This window comes from Neophocaena asiaeorientalis, unplaced genomic scaffold (genome assembly GCF_003031525.2).
Source record: "Neophocaena asiaeorientalis asiaeorientalis breed wild unplaced genomic scaffold, Neophocaena_asiaeorientalis_V1.1 scaffold87, whole genome shotgun sequence".
Taxonomy (NCBI): domain Eukaryota; kingdom Metazoa; phylum Chordata; class Mammalia; order Artiodactyla; family Phocoenidae; genus Neophocaena; species Neophocaena asiaeorientalis.
Window position 1 is genome coordinate 4,739,802 of NW_020175432.1, and position 15,889 is coordinate 4,755,690.

At 55.9% G+C, this 15,889-nt stretch overlaps 3 protein-coding genes across 7 annotated transcripts in view; 1 reads left to right on the plus strand and 2 right to left on the minus strand.

Annotated features, from left to right (window-relative positions):
• GCDH (glutaryl-CoA dehydrogenase) lies at positions 1–15,537 on the plus strand. Of its 5 annotated transcripts, XM_024767352.1 has the most exons (13): positions 41–55; positions 9,277–9,348; positions 9,425–9,554; positions 9,644–9,679; positions 9,962–10,105; positions 10,274–10,336; positions 10,619–10,789; positions 11,495–11,624; positions 11,706–11,922; positions 12,453–12,556; positions 12,821–12,946; positions 13,236–13,396; positions 14,989–15,124. In XM_024767352.1, exons 3-13 carry the CDS (start codon positions 9,464–9,466, stop codon positions 15,060–15,062), a joined length of 1,317 nt encoding a protein of 438 aa, XP_024623120.1. In that variant the 5' UTR covers positions 41–55; positions 9,277–9,348; positions 9,425–9,463; the 3' UTR covers positions 15,063–15,124. The 5 variants fall into 5 exon arrangements, with proteins under 5 accessions (XP_024623117.1, XP_024623120.1, XP_024623121.1 ...); XM_024767353.1 differs by lacking the exon at positions 13,236–13,396 and having other exon boundaries at positions 14,989–15,537; XM_024767350.1 differs by lacking the exon at positions 14,989–15,124 and having other exon boundaries at positions 13,236–13,633.
• Positions 846–4,469, minus strand: KLF1 (KLF transcription factor 1). Its single transcript, XM_024767354.1, has 3 exons — positions 4,200–4,469; positions 2,705–3,545; positions 846–1,513 (listed from the first exon to the last, which is right to left on the minus strand). The coding sequence occupies exons 1-3, from the start codon at positions 4,284–4,286 to the stop codon at positions 1,338–1,340; spliced, it is 1,104 nt and encodes a 367-aa protein (XP_024623122.1). The 5' UTR covers positions 4,287–4,469; the 3' UTR covers positions 846–1,337.
• Positions 13,814–15,889, minus strand: part of SYCE2 (synaptonemal complex central element protein 2) — a 14,299-nt gene continuing 12,223 nt past the window's right edge. Inside the window, exon 5 of the mRNA XM_024767356.1 lies at positions 13,814–14,904. Within this exon, the coding sequence (XP_024623124.1) occupies positions 14,857–14,904 (48 nt within the window). The 3' untranslated portion in view covers positions 13,814–14,856. The remainder of the gene's footprint in view (positions 14,905–15,889) is intronic.

Genomic DNA, 15,889 nt, shown 5'->3' on the forward strand with positions numbered 1-15,889 from the left:
CCCAGTCAACACTCTTCCGCTGAACCTCGCTCCTCCCCTGGCTTCTCCGTCGGAGGTAAATTTGGATTTTTTTTTTTTTCCTTTCCTGCCTTACAGCCTGAGGTCCAACTCTTGTGATTTTTGCTCCCTTAAAGGACGCTTGCCCTCCTGGTCCTCCCCCTTTTCATTCCGCACGTTCCCCCCACCCCCCGCCACCGTCGCTGAGCTAGCCAAGGGGTCACTTTGGATGATGACAGGGTGAAGGAGGAGGGGGCTCTGGGACCCGGCTGAGGATTTTTAATTTTTTTTTTTTTTTGGCTGCGTTGGGTTTTCGTTGCTGCGCGTGGGCTTTACTCTAGTTGCGGTGAGCGGGGGCTACTCTTCGTTGCCGAGCGCGGGCTTCTCTTTGCGATGGCTTTTCGTTGCGGGGCACCTGCTCTAGGCGTGCGGGCTTCAATAGTTGCAGCACGCAGGCTCGGTAGTTGTGGCTCGCGGGCTCTAAAGCGCAGGCTCAGTAGTTGTGGCCCTTGGGCTTAGTTGCTCCGCGGCATGTGGGATCTTCCCCCACCAGGGCTCGAACCCGTGTCCCCTGCATTGGCAGGTGGATTCTTAATCACTGTGCCACTAGGGAAGCCCCCGGGCTGAGGATTCTTAAGTGGAGGAAGATGGTCCCCGTGAATGTCCCTGGGTTTCGAGGCAGGAGGCAGGGACAATGTAGCCTGACCTTGGGGTGGGGGAAGGACCGGCTGCAAGTGCCTGAGGAGGGTTGCCCAGTTTTAGGAGAGGAGGATGTAGTGTGTGTATGGCTCCCCAATATCACCTCTGGGGTTAAGCTTCTTCCCAACTTCCACACCAAAACCCACAAATTCAGACCAACACTGAAGCTTTATCTGGGAGGAGCATTTTTACGAGACCCGTAACCATTCACAGCAATGCCAGCCGCTATGTGGAGGCTCAGGAGTCACAGTGTGAAGCCTTCTTCTAGAACAAGGGTCTCTGGGAAGCCTCACCGCACAACGCCTCCGTTGTCTAGGGCCACCTGTGAGCTGGTCTGATGGTCCAGCTCTCTGAGGGTCTGTCTCTTTGTCAGAAGTATCTAAGTATCCACCTGAGTCCGTTTATTTGGAGGTCTATCTCGCTCGGTCTACATGACCGTGTGTGACTGTGGCTCCCTTTAGCCAAGGACATGTGGGAACTTCTGCTGGAGGCTCCCCCAGGTCTGTCTATGGGCCAGTCCTTGGTGGATCTGTGGGCCCAAGAGTCCAGACGAGGGTTCATCCGAGGGAAAACCACCGTGCCTGGATCCGTTCTTGTTCTAACCCCTGTCCCCAGAAAAGGTCCAAGTGCCGGGGCGGGGCTCAAAGATGACGCTTCATGTGCAAGGCCAGATGATCCGAGCGCGAAAAAGCACGCGAACAGAGCTGGCAGCGGAAGGGACGCTGACCGGTGTGCTTTCGGTAGTGACGGGTCAGCTCGTCGGAGCGCGCGAACCTCCAGCCACAGCCATCCCACGTGCAGGCGTATGGCTTCTCCCCTGGGGGCACGAGGAAGCCTTGAAAGCCACTGTGCCCCACACCTGGTCCCAGAGTCCTCCCTCCTAGCCTCGGCCGGGACTAGGGTGAGGCAAGTGAGGCGCCTAGGTCGTGACATTTAAGGAGGCACTCACTCTCGGGGAGTGTCTGAATCTGTACCCAGGACCGGCCTCTGCTACCCCGACCCTTCTTCTTCTGTGCCTGCTGGCGCCAGGCCCCTTTTCACTTCCTGGTCACAGGTCGCGCCCTCTACACTACTAGCCTTACTTCCTGTGCCCGGTACCCTGCCCCTGCGTCCTAATGCCGCCACAATCTTCGTCCTTTGGCACAGCCCCTATGTCCCAGCCCCTCCTTTGCACCAGGGGACCCTCAAGCTGCTGCCCAATCCTGTCCCTGGCCTTGGCCCTTGAGCCCCGAAATCCACCTGGTGTTCTAGGCCCTGTCCCCAGTGATTATGCTCTCCCCCCTGCTAGACGTGGCCCCTCCTCCCTGCGTTCCTGGACGGGTCTGTACACGTGGCCCCATCCTCTGAGCGGACCCCTATGCATAGGCCTCATTCCTCCTCCTCCCCGCCTCTGTTCCACGTCCCCTCCCCTGTCTTTGGCTCCTCGGGACCCGGCTTCTCCTCCTATGCCTACCCTCCTGTATTTCCCAGCCATTTCCCTTTGCTCTCCAGGATCTGCCCCTGCGTCCGGGCCCCTGAAACTAACTCTCCTGAGCTCCAGCACGCCCCCTACAGTCTAACCAAGCAACCCACTCTGTAAAGTCCTGGCTACCACCCCAGAACACCTAACTCCGCTCCCGCTTGCCCCAAAACTGAACCCTGGGTCTTTGGCCCCGCCCCTGGTATTTCGAGCTGTCCTCTCCCCGCAGTCCCTCCTCTAGCCCCGGCCCCTACACAGCTTGCCTGGCTTTCTCCTCTTCGGCCCGTCCCTGGCCCAGGTCTTAGCCCTCGGTTCCTTGAAATGCTTCCCAGGTTCTCCATGTCCTCTCTGCGTCCCCACATGCCTTCCGCACTACTTCCCATCCGGCTCCTGATGTTCCAGACTCGTCCCCAGCTCCTTCTGCCCAGCCTTTTGCTCCGAGACTTTGCTTTAGCCCCGCCCCTTGCTCCCGGTTTCCAGCTCCTCTGCAGCTCTAGGCTCCCAAGGTCCCACCCAGCCCCGCCCCTGCACCGGGCCCTGCCCCCTCACCTGTGTGCGTGCGTAGATGCGCCTTCAGGTGAGAGCTCTTGGTGTAGCTCTTGCCGCAGCCCGGGTGCGTGCACGTGTGCGCAGCCTGCCTCTTGCGCGCCCACGATCGCCTGCTGCGCTTGGATGGCGCGGCCTCCGCGGTCCCTCCTGGGTCTCCTGTGGTCCCCCCGAGTCCTGCACCCGTCGTCCCGGGCCCTAGACAACTCAGGAAGGAGTGGGGCGTGGCGGGACCGGGCGCCGGAGCCTGGAGCCCGCGGAAGAGCTGGAAGTGCCCTTGGTACTGCGGCATCGGGTACAGCGCAGGGTACCCGGACAGCAGCCCGTAGGGGGCTCCCGGCGCTGCAGGCACTGAAAGCCCCGTCCGGGGGAAATAGCTGCTGGAGGAACCCGCACCCGGTCCCGGGTACATCGGCTGCAGCGGCAGCGCCTTGGGCTCGGGGGCTGGAATCAGGGCTGGGCCCACGAAGGCATCGGGAGCCGGGGTTCGTGGGGTCGGGCGCGCCCAGCCCGGGTGCTCCTCGGGACCCAAGAGCCCAGCCACCAGCCCCGGGCCGCCCGCGTACGCGCCCAGAGTCTCGGGCGGCAGTGGGAATTGCACCCCGGAACCTTCGCCAGGCGCCAGAGCGCAAGTCTGGGGGACGCAGGTCTGGGGCGCGCTGCCCGGCTCTGGGCACGGAAAGTTGGTGAGGAGGAGATCCAGGTCCCAGGGGGTAGCCGCGTCCCTCTCATCGTCTTCGTCCTCCCCGGGCGTGTCCTCCAACTCAGGCCTCACGTGAAGGGGTGGCCCTGTGGGGTCGGGGGGGCCTGGGCCCCAGTCCTGCACCTCTTCAGAGCGCCACCACTGTGGGAGGGAGCCGGTAGCACGAAGCTTCAGTGGACACCAGGGTATCCTGCCCGGAGACGGTGGGGGCCGGATGCCCTGATGGGGGCAGACTGGCTAGAGGCTCAGTAAAGGGGTCTTGTTTGCTTGTCTGTCATGTCAGTCTGTCCCTCACATTGTCCTTCCCCCCCTCCCCCCACCACCTCAGCTCCAGAGACAGAGGTCTATCGGTCAGGCTGGAGACAGGAGATAAGGCTTACATTATCTGGAGCCACACTCAGGCAAGGGGGAAGGGGTGGCAGAGTCAAGAATGGAAGGCTGGGGGAGGCTCAGCCTCGCCTCAGTTTCCCCCAAGAATCTTCCTCTTCTTCCCTGTCCCCCAGCAAGATTAATTCCAAGATTAATTCCTGGATGTCCCCTAGACACATCTGCCATTTCCCTCTGATATCTGGGGGTGTCTCACTGAGCCTAGATCCCTGAGTTGTTCAGTTCCCAGCCTGAGTTTTCTATGACAGAAGTAGGCCCTTAGACCAAGTTCAGAGCCCTGGCCTGCACTGAGGACACCCAGTGCTGACCAGGTCTCTGAATTCCAAGGCAAGATTCAGACCTGATCCCCCAGCTCTGTGGCCTGGGCCCGGAACCCCTGGCAGCCCATCTAGACCCCGCTGGCCCCACCTTGAGGAAGTCTTCCTGTGTGTCCGAGAAGGGGCCCAGGGTGGTCAGCGTGCTGATGGAGGGCAAGGCGGTCTCCGCTGCAGCCATGGCTGGCTGGTGCCCACCCTGGGGCTCAGGCCTCCTCTCCTTTGGCGGCCTCGTGGGCTCTGAGGCTCTGATGGCCCCTTGGAGGGCTCCTCTCTGCCCTCAGCTGATTGGCTGCAGCCCCTGATAAGGGACAGGCAAAGGCGGGGGTCACCGTTTCTGGGGGAACAGACTTCGCCTAGGCCTGTTTGGGGCTGAGCCTTAAAGACTGATCCTGTATCCAAAGCCAATCAAATGTTCAGGGGCTGGGGGTTCAGGGGCTGGGGGTTCTGGGGGTGGGCAAAGTGAGGCACTGGGTTCCCAAAGAAGGAGAAACTTGGAGCCTGTTCTCAGTTACCTTCCTGGAGAAGGGGTGACAGGCAGAATGGGGATTCTGGGAAGGAGCTTCAAGACCCCCTTGCCCCTGACCAGGACCTTGCAGCTCTCCCCTTCCCCGTAAACAGCAGCAACCGTGCTGATGGCGGGACTTGGCATGAACTCCCTGCCAAGCCAAGCATTATCAGACTCCCCAGATGTTGGAGGCTGCTATCAGGTGGGGACCCAGAACAGCCAAGGCTCTGTCCCTGGTGAGTGGGAGGGCTGGGGGCTGGGGATTAACTTGGTTTTAAATTTCCTGGGTAGTGAGCTCCCAGGTCTGAGCCCAGTGGCAGGAGAGGCCCCTGCCAATCAGCCGTCACTGTCTACCATGGACACCCCCCCAACCCAGGCGGCATTGCAGGGAGTGTAGCTGCATGGAGGCTGAGGCTGGTGCAACTAGAGCTGCTCCCGCGTGATGGGGGCTGGGAAGGAGGAGGTGACTCCCTCTCCTGCGTGGCATGGGAAGGTTGGATCGGGCCATAGGAAACACCTGACCTTCAGGAGACCTGGCTGCTTCTTGATTTCTACCCCACTCGGGGGAGGGAATCTGAGGTTCTGCATCAGAGACTGTGGTGCCAAAGGAGTCCAGGTGGGTGACACAGACACACATCACAGACACATAGTTCATAGTCACACACACACACACTCACTATGCAATTACATAATGACACAAATCTCCTGGTCCCTAAGTCACACACCCCATATAGTCCCTGCACAAATACTTGTGTGTCTGTGTGTCACATAGACCATGCACAGACATACAATCTCAGGCACAAAAACAACCATCCACTACGTTGGTTACATGATGTTACAGTCACACAATCCCTCAGACATAGAATTCATAATCAGGCGCTGGCAATCATACACAGTTACCCAAATCACACACACACACGATTTAGTCACAACCAAACAGGCACATGGAGAGTCCTGGGTATATCGTCACAGAACTATAGAAGATGCAGTCACACAATCCCAGCAAACACAGACGAAGCCTGAGACACAACAGTGTAAAACACATCCACACAACCATTCACAAACACACTTTGGATGTAGTCAGGTACACAGTTATACATCAGACACAGACACGATCACACGCCACAACCTTACATAGTCACAGCCACCTGTCTCTGATACTGTGTATAATTATTTAGTCACACAACTGAACTACTAATGCACAACCACAGGGGGCACACCCAAACACAACCACACTAACATGAAATCAGACACCCTGGTAGTGAAAGGCATACAGCCTCACCCAGATGGAGGCACATCACCAGAGTTGGTGCACCATAAATGCATCACACAAAAAGACGAAAAATCGTCATGTGCAGCAAGGGTGGGGGGAGCAAAAAAGTCATGTAAAAATCAGCTCGCCAGGGCTTCCCTGGTGGCGCAGTGGTTGAGAGTCCGCCTGCCGCTGCAGGAGACACGGGTTCGAGCCCCGGTCCGGGAGGATCCCACATGCCACGGAGCGGCTGCGCCCATGAGCCACAACTACTGAGCCTGCGCGTCCGGAGCCTGTGCTCCACAACGGGAAGGGCCACAACAGTGAGAGGCCCGCGTACCGCAAGGAAAAAAAAAAAATCAGCTCGACAAACTTACTAGGATGGCTATTAACAACAACAAAAAAGGAAAATAACAAGTGTTGGTGAGGATGCAGAGAAATTGGAACCATTGGAACCATCGTACACTGCTGGTGGGAATGCAAAGTGGTGCAGCTACTGTGGAAAACAGTTTGATGATTCTTCAATTAGTTAAACATAGAGTTACCATATGACCCAGCAATTTCACTCCTAGGTATATACCTAAGGGAACTGAAAACATGTACTGGATCAAGTATGTGTACACTGATGTTCACGGTAGCATTAGTTTCAGTTGCCAAAAGGTGGAAACAACCCCAATGTCCATTAACGGATGGATAAACAAAATGTGGTCCATCTATAGAAAGGAATATTATTCAGCTATAAAAAGTAATGAAGTTCTAATACATGTTACAACATGGATGAACCTCAAAAACATGCTATGTAAAAGAATCCAGTTACACAATGTCACATATTATATGATTCCACTTATATGAAATATCCAGGATAGGCAAATCCACAGAGACAGAAAGATTAGTGGTTGCCAGGGGCTGGGGGTGGGGAGGCGGAAATGGGGAGTGACTGCTTAATGGGTGTAAGGTCTCCTTTCAGGGGTGATGGAAGTGTTCTGGAACTAGATAGCGGTGGTGGTTGCAAAACATTGTGAATATACTAAAAGCCACTGAACTGTATACTTTAAATGGTTCATTTTAGGGAATTTCCTGGCGGTCCAGTGGTTAGGACTCGGCACTTTCACTGCTGTGGCTGGGGTTCGGTCCCTGGTCGGGGAGCCAAGATCCTGCAAGCCACACGGCACAGCCAAAAAAATAAAAGTTCATTTTATGTTATGTGAATTTCACTTCAATCAAACAAAAATGTTTGAAATTAGAGTGGTTTCCTGGAGAAGAAAGCAGAGTGTCTCTTGGGGAGACAGCTCCTTGATTTAGGATAAAGCACTAACAGGCATGTTTGGCTCTGAAAGGTGAGGCAAGAGGTTGAGGGTCAGGGGGGAGGGGTGGGCATCTGGCTGGGAGATAAGGCCGCTGGGAGCAGGTAGCCAGTACAGATGACAGACTTCCCTGGGTGGCAAGGCCTGAGCCTTAATTTGGGTTTCCTAATGTGTATGCTGTCAGCACCCTGTACACCCCCCTACAGAGAACTCCAATATCCACAACAACTCCAGGGCAGGGAGCTTTGGTGAAAGGAAGGGATGGAAGGAGGGAGGCCATTGGTTCCTGGTGGAGGGAGGTGTCCAGAAGAATAAGAGTTATGTAGAATCCCAGACAATTCAGGGTGGTGATGGACTCCCTACTGAGTGAAGAGAGTTCAAATCATTTTATTTGGATATTAAGGGCAAGAAGGGCCCAGAAAGTGGAAGAGTCTGGACACACCCAGGCCCCAGGCACTTGGGGATACGCAGGCTAGTGATCACCTTCAGACACAATCTCACAGTTACTCCCATCATACTCAGTCGCAGACAATGTGTGAGACAGAGCATTCTACACACACAACTACCCAGACTGTCTATGTGGGAAGAGGTGTTCCTGGGTGAGCAGGCAGGGTCTGTCCTGGGAAGCAGGAGGCCTGGTCCATTGTGACCTTGAGCAAGACCATTCTGCTTTCTGAGCCTTCCTTTCCCCAACTGGGAAATGGACACGGTCGTGGTAGATGAGTGACTTTCAGATACAGAGATGGTCAAGCATGATGCATCCAGATTCGAAAGCACACCACACAAGTGCTCACAAAAGTGATCTAGGAGAGCATAGCCACTCACTCAGCTATATACTCAAGCTCACAACCACACACAACACATAGACCAAATCACACTGACACATATAGTTATATACAATCGCCCAGACATACACAAAAATATCTAGTCATCTTCTCACAAAGATAACAGCCGCATCTACAGAGAAAGCCATCAAAACAGAGTCATGGGGCTTCTCTGGTGGCGCAGTGGTTAAGAATCTGCCTGCCAATGCAGGGGACACGGCTTCGAGCCCTGGTCCGGGAAGATCCCACACGCGGAGCAACTAAGCCCGTGCGCCACAACTACTGAGCCTGTGCTCTAGAGCCCGTGAGCCACAACTACTGAGCCTGCGTGCCACAACTACCGAAGCCCACGCGCCTAGAGCCTGCGCTCTGCGACAAGAGAAGCCACCGCAATGAGAGAACCGCGCACCACAACGAAGAGTAGCCCCCGCTCGCCGCAACCAGAGAAAAGCCCTCAGGCAGCAATGAAGACCCAACACAGCCAAAAATTAATTAATTAATTAATTAATTAAATTTAATTTAATTAAACAAAAATTTTTTTAAATTTCAGTAGCCCTGAAAAAATTATTTAAAAAAGAGTCATGCACACAGTACCACAAAAACACACGATCACACAGAATACCATTACACGAGCTTACAATTAGACAAGAAACCACAAAGACATTCAGCCACACAGACAGTCACAGTTACACAGGCACACAACCACCCATAATCAACAGCCCCACGACGTCACAGAAACAATCAGCCCCATTCACATATAGATACACGGTCACTCAAATCAACCGCACAGAATCACAAAGCATAGGGAATCACACCAAGCCACAGTCACATGTGGCTAGCAAGCTTCCTGGGACAGACTGGCAGACAGCTTGGGCTGAGATCGCCCACCAGAGCCCACCTCCTCCTCCCACACAGAGGACTCCATTAAAGGAGACCTTGAGGTCTGGTCTCCTGAGTACTAGGACTCATTTTTCTCGTGCCTCAGTTGCCTACTTTAACTCCAGACTCTGCCCTCGCCCCCTACCACCAGGAGTGGGCCGAGCTCCCTCCCAGGGCCAATCAGAGCAGGGATACAGCTGGCCAATGGAGTTGGCGCACTCGCCTTCCGCCCCTTTCCTCTTCCGCCCCTTTCCTCTTCCGCCCCTTAAAGGGGTTAAGGTGCCTCGGCTTGGGCGCGCCTGCTTACGCCTGCAAGGCTGCCGTGGCCCCTTTAAAAGGCAGAACCTTGAAAGAGCGGAGTCCTAGGACGAACCAATGACAAGCCCCATTTGGCCTCTTCCCAGCCCGCCCCCTCCGGAGGTCAAAAGCCTTGGTCAGTAGCCCTGTGGCCTGTGCGGTGAGCCCGGGGTCTCCAGGTAAGGACTGGCTATAGGGGCGAAGGGCGCAAAGGGCCAGGGGAGCCAGTCCGCTCAGACGCCTCCATTCCTCCAGGTCGGCCTTGGTTGTTCCGCTCGCCAGCTCACTGCCCACATGGCCCTGAGAGGCGTCTATGGGTGGCTACTGAGCCGCGGACCCAGCCTGCGAGTCCTTCGTTCATGGAGCTCGGCGGCGACGCAAACCGGTCAGTGCCGGACCTGGGGTGGGATGGGGAGGGAGAAACTTGAGGCTTGGGGACTTTCCCGGGGTGATTTTCCCGTCCTGTGTTTGCAGAAAAAGGCGGGAAGACCCAGAGCCGATCTGCCAAGTGTAAGGATCCCTTGTCGCGCCGTGCGTCTGCGGCCCTTGTCCAACTGTCTGTCTGTCCCGGATGGGCTCTGCCCCGGAATCCGAGGGCTGCCCAGGCGGGGAGGCAGGGCCGCTGAGGCAGTGAGTTTCCCCGAGAAAGGCCACTTTGTCAGTCCTGTTTGCAACCCACATTTGTTGGGAGCGAAATGGGGATTGCGGGTTGGAGCTGATGATTCTGGGGGAGGAGAGGGTGTAGTGATCGGGTGGACAGGGATGAGCCCCACCTCCTCCAACTCTGCCCAGCCTCGCGGCCCGAGTTTGACTGGAGGGACCCACTATTGCTGGAGGAGCAGCTGACAGCAGATGAGGTCCTCATCAGGGACACCTTCCGCACCTACTGCCAGGAGCGCCTCATGCCCCGCATCCTGCTGGCCAATCGCAACGAAGGTGCCCAGGCAGGCGGGTGGGCACCCTGGAGCTCCCGCTGCCACCTGAACCACACTCTCCACCATTCACACCAGCTCTGCCTGCTCTAGCTGGGCCTTAGGGCACCTCTGGCCCTGGGTTGGGGCTCCAGTGGGCCAAGGCTGAGGTTGGGCATCTGTCCCTTTGCAGTTTTTCACCGGGAGATCATCTCAGAGATGGGGGAGCTGGGTGTGCTGGGCCCCACCATCAAAGGTAGGGACAAATTTCTCTCCACACTCTGCAGCCCCCACTGTGTCCTGAAAAGCCCCTTCCTTTCCTTGAGCCTAGTTTCCCAGTCTGTACAGAGAGGCTGTTAATCCCTCTGTCTGAAGTGGCTGTGGGGATGAAACCCTCAAGTAAGGGCCAGCTTGGTACCCTCTCCTTGGGTGCCCCTATGTAGCTCTGTCTCTTGGGCCCCAGGAGTCACTGATCTCATCTGGGCAGGGCTTTGTCCCCCATTGCCCTATTTCTCCCCTCCCCCTCCCCACCCACCAGGGTATGGCTGTGCTGGAGTCTCATCTGTGGCCTATGGGCTCCTGGCCCGAGAGCTGGAGCGAGTGGACAGCGGCTACAGGTCAGCGATGAGTGTCCAGTCCTCCCTTGTCATGCACCCCATCTACGCGTACGGCAGCGAGGAGCAGCAACAGAAGTACCTGCCCCGGCTGGGTGAGCAGCTGCCTGTGGAGCTTGGTGGAAGGAGGGCAGTCCCAATGGTCTGAAACTCAGGGGCAAGGCTATCCCTAGGCCTGCCTTCTGTCCTCACCCCAAGGATATTACCAGTGGCCACTCGGGCCCCCTGCCAGACCCTGGGCTTCACCCCCACATCTGATTCTCCTAAGTCTTTTTTTCTTTTTCCTAGGTCTCTCTTAACTCTGCCCCTCCCTCACCACCATCATAGCCCCCGTGATTTGCTTTCTGTACTCCCCATTCCAGTCCACAGTTTAAAGTCTTAACTTCCTAACCGGGTCCACGAAACCCCACGTGAGCAGGCCTCTGCTGATCTTCCCACCTCATCTCTGGCCACTCCCTTGATGGCTCCTTCCCAGCCACACTCAGCTACTTGGAATTCTCAGTTGTACCACTAGGCCTTTGCACATCCTGGTCCCTCTACCAGGACTGCCCTTCACACCTTTTCCTGCTTAACTGCCCTTCAAGACAGTTTAGCCCACCCTTTCCTGACTCGTATTGGGCCTCACCCCATCATGGCATTGTGACTATGGCCTGGGTGAGACCGGTCCCCCCATCACCTGGGAGTGCTGTGAGGGCAGGGCTGGATCTGCCTTGGCCTGGCTCAGCGGAGAGGCTGACAATTTTCAGTAGAGGAAATGAATGGGGGAGAGGCAGCCTCATGACCCTGTCTCATGCCTGCAGCCAAGGGGGAGCTTCTGGGCTGCTTTGGGCTCACAGAACCTAACCATGGGAGTGACCCTGGCAGCATGGAGACCAGAGCCCGCCAGAACCCGTCCGGCAGGAGCTACACCCTCAATGGGGCCAAGACCTGGTGAGGGGCCTGGGCGCCTCAGGCAGGTGGGCAAGGGCAGTGGGTGACGGCCAGACGCCTCACTGCCTGTCCTGCCTCCAGGATCACCAACTCACCTGTGGCCGACCTGTTCGTAGTGTGGGCTCGGTGCGAAGATAGTTGCATTCGGGGCTTCCTGTTGGAGAAGGGGATGCGGGGCCTCTCGGCCCCCAAGATTGAGGGAAAGTTCTCTCTGCGGGCCTCGGCCACGGGTATGATTATCATGGACGATGTGGAAGTGCCAGAGGAGAATGTGCTGCCCAAGGCGTCTGGTCTGGCGGTAAGCAGCAGCCACCTTGGGAACTGGCATCAGGTCACCTGCTGGTTCTCTTTTCTTGGGCAGGTACCATGCTAGAGACCCAGCTGGGGAACAGACACACATGGAGTTCACACAGTAGTGATTTGGAGAGGCTCTGCCTGGCTCACTGATGTGCAGAAGCTGCCCCATTTTGGTGACCATCTCACTCATGCTGGCTCTGCCCAGTACTTATAGGCCTGAACGAGCTTAATCCTTCGATGTATGTGCATCTTCCTGTCTCCTTACATCAACCCCAGGTCTGAGTATCCAATCCAGACCCTGGGCTGGGTAGGACTGTATGCAAACCAAGAGTGAGCCGGCAGCAAGCAAGACCTTATGTGCATGAGCTTTGGTGTCAGGGCCACGTGTGACTTAAACAGTTGCCCTGAGTCCCCCTTGTTTACACTGACTGCATGTCTTGGGTATCTGGGGAGGGGGCCTCCCACCCACTACTTCTGCGCAGGCCTCTCATCTCCTCTTGGTGGGGCTGAGGCCCCCTCTGAACCCTGCAGGGTCCCTTCGGCTGCCTAAACAATGCCCGCTATGGCATCGCCTGGGGTGTGCTTGGAGCTGCTGAGTTCTGTTTGCACACGGCCCGGCAGTACACCCTGGACAGGTGTGTAGGGGCTGCCATGAGAACTCCTGGGGGTTGCGTGGGAGATTGGGTTCTGTCTCTTACCCCGCCACCCCTGGCCCCCACCCACGAGACCTAAGTTCCTTGCTCTGTGAAATGGCCGAGGAAGTCCTTCTGAGCAGTGAGGGGCTCAGTCAACAATAGGGCCCGAGTGAGCTGCATGGGGGCTGAGGCAGCATGGGAAGGCCCTGGGACAGGACTGGGGAGTGGGCCCTCCTTGTACTGACCCTGACCCTGACCACATAGGATCCAGTTTGGTGTCCCACTGGCCAAGAACCAACTGATTCAGAAGAAGCTGGCGGACATGCTCACCGAGATCACGCTGGGCCTTCATGCCTGCCTGCAGCTCGGCCGCTTGAAGGATCAAGACAAGTAGGGGCTGTGTGTTTGGGGAGGAAGCGGGAGGCAGCTGTGGTGGGAGGACCCAGTGCCCCTTCTGGGCATGGTGGCAGCTGGCCCTGGAGAGAGAGGTCCTTCCTGCCTGGTGGCCCCTTGGGACCCATCCCTTCCTGCCTCTCCCTTATTAGGAGCTGTGTCTGTTGCTGTGACGGTAACCCTCCTCCCCAGCTGGGTTTGTCCAGGGTGTAGGGATGCCTGGATGCCCAAAGCAGGGTCAGTTCTTTATAATCCAATGCTCGTTACACGTCTGTGCTGTTCCCAGGGCCACCCCGGAAATGATCTCCCTGCTGAAGAGGAATAACTGTGGGAAGGCCCTGGACATTGCCCGCCAGGCCCGAGACATGCTGGGAGGGAATGGGATTTCTGATGAGTATCACGTGATCCGGCATGCCATGAACCTGGAGGCCGTGAACACCTATGAAGGTGGGGGCCGGATCCCTGGGGTGGGGTTCACAGTGGCCTCACGTCTGGGGAAGAGGACAGCAGACCCAAGTCCTACTCCCAGCTGTCACCAGTCGGCAGCATGACCTGGGGCAAGTCCCACCCTGTGTCCCTCATCTGGAGTGGCCCATACTGGGACCGTGGAAGTAAACCCTCCCAGTCCTTCCCTCCGTTATGGTCCAGGGGAGGGATGTTCCCAAGCCTGCTTATGGCTTCCACAGGCATTCCCAGAGCGGGGCATTAATGCCTAGGGAGCTGGTGGATGCAAGGGAATGAGAGTGCAGCTACACACAGGAATCACCACTCCATTTTATGTGAGAAAGAAAGAGAAAAGGTAAATCATTTGCAGGCTGTGGTGTTTGCACCTGACAACTAGTTGTGACTCACATGGGGCCCAGAACCCCTTGCCTCATGGGAAGACAGACATAGAAAAAGATAATTAAAAAGAAAAGAGATGTGGGGAATTCCCTGGTGGTCCAGTGGTTAGGACTTGGCCTTTTCACTGCGATGGCCTGGGTTCAATCCCTGGTTGGGGAACTAAAACCCCACAAGCCGTGGTGCAGCCAAAAAAAAAAAAAAGAAAAGAGATGTACAATTCCAGTGTGAGTCACACAGAACTAGAGGGAGCTGTAACAGGCACTCAATCTCTTAGAGAGAAAGTGGGACCATGTTAAGCCTTGAGGGAGATGTAGGAGCTCCCTGGGCAGAGATGGTGAAATAGTATCCATGTGGTATTCTGGATGGGACATTCCAGAAACAGCAAGAAGGAGGGCTGGGGGTGGGCGGTTTCTACAGGCATGACAATGACCCGGAGGACAAGCAGAGGGCACCTTCAGATAGTTTTACACAGGGGAGGGACAGGGTCAGATTTGCACTTTAGGAAGAAAGTAGAATTATTTTGCTCCATAAAAGGGAGGCCATAATCTCTGCCTTCCACCTCTAGAAGCTGAGGAAGAGCAAATGAGAAAACTGAGGGCTGTAAAGTATTACTTAGACATGTGGATGTGGGATGTGATGTGGAATGTGGGGCGTGGGGCGGTGGCTCTAGGATGGGGGTCATCTGGGACAGGCAACTAACTGTCTGATGTTTGCTTTCCCATTCCTCCTGTGAGTGAGAAAGGGCCTGATCCATTTCTGCAGAGCTCATCAGCTCTTTCCACCTCTGTGGGAAGAAAGCATGGCTGGGTTGAAAATCAAATGTTTAATCAACCGTGTGGGGTTGGGGTCGGGTGAATCGGGGAGCACCAAAGCTTGGCCCATGGTGGGGGCTGGACCCGCTGCAGTTTTGGGCCTGGCACAAGGAGCTTTGGGTTGGTTGGTCAGTCGGTTTTTGCCAAGATGCATTACAGAACTCTGAAAAACAATTTTCTCGGCATGGCCAGAATGGTGGCCTCTGAGCCTTCCCTTGGTGGCTGTCACTAAGGGGGCTCTCCTGGCAGCTGTCAGCATTCGCTGTCTTTGTGGGTCTGTTCTTCTTCCAAAGTGGTAGCCTGTGGGGAGACATGAAGATTGACTTTAAAGGGAAGTTGTAAGCTGTTAAGACTCCAAACCAACTCTGCATTTATCTTGCCCAGGCACTCATGACATCCATGCTCTGATCCTCGGAAGGGCAATCACAGGGATCCAGGCGTTCACAGCCAGCAAGTGAACCCACTTCACCTGGGAGCCCGGATGGTACCAAACCCCTTCCCAGGGAGATACTGCGCTCTGAGCTCAGTCAGGGAGGTGGCAGATGGAGCCATTTCTTCTGGTGGGAAGTGAGAGACGCTGATTTTTAAATATCAAAATTTCCCTTTTGAAGTCATTCAAATGTGTTCCTTAAAAAGAAGATGGGACTGTCTGTACTGAGTTTCTCAATCCAGTTTTAACTGTGGATGGGAACAGACTCCACTCACCTTGGAACAGAAGCTCCCTTTGACAGGGGAGCAGGGAGAGGGAAGGAGAGTGACATGGAAGCAACTTGTGAGACCCACCTGGTGTCTGACTACGCAAACTACCCCCTCCACACAGCAAGAGTTTACTCTGCGCCCTCTGACCCTCCCATCTTAGGGTAAGTGCCTTATGCTGGACGTTGGAGCAGAGTGAGGGGGAAAGAGAGAATAATAAAGAGTCTGCGTGTCTGAGCCCACAGTGTTGGACCACAGTTACTTGTAACCACCCGAGAAGTTATTTCAGTCACAGGAGAAGGGAACATGTGTCGGGGCTGTGAAGCGCGCTGGGACCTGGTGGGGATTTCCCCCGCCCCAGAGTGATCCACGCCTGAGTTTTGGGCTCGGCTGTAATAAATAAACCCGGTTAGGCACTGCCAGGGCTCAGGGCTCAGGGCAGAGGGGACGTTGTCCTTTCTGTCACCACAAAGCTGACGCACAGTGTGGGAAATAACGGTCCAGCTTCTCAGTTCGGACTCCCCACATTACAGGGGAGCACGGCGCCACAAGTGGGATGGCAAGAGCCCCAGGGCTTTTGCAGTAATAG

Coding starts and splice junctions, on each gene's coding strand:
- GCDH (XM_024767349.1), top strand. CDS start 9,464: ATGGCCCTGAGAGGCGTCTATGGGTGGCTACTGAGCCGCGGACCCAGC. Junction 10,106..10,273: donor GCTGGCCAATCGCAACGAAG/GTGCCCAGGCAG, acceptor GTCCCTTTGCAG/TTTTTCACCGGGAGATCATC. Junction 10,790..11,494: donor GAAGTACCTGCCCCGGCTGG/GTGAGCAGCTGC, acceptor TCATGCCTGCAG/CCAAGGGGGAGCTTCTGGGC.
- KLF1 (XM_024767354.1), bottom strand. CDS start 4,286: ATGGCTGCAGCGGAGACCGCCTTGCCCTCCATCAGCACGCTGACCACC. Junction 3,546..4,199: donor CACAGGAAGACTTCCTCAAG/GTGGGGCCAGCG, acceptor TCCCTCCCACAG/TGGTGGCGCTCTGAAGAGGT. Junction 1,514..2,704: donor GCATCTACGCACGCACACAG/GTGAGGGGGCAG, acceptor TCGTGCCCCCAG/GGGAGAAGCCATACGCCTGC.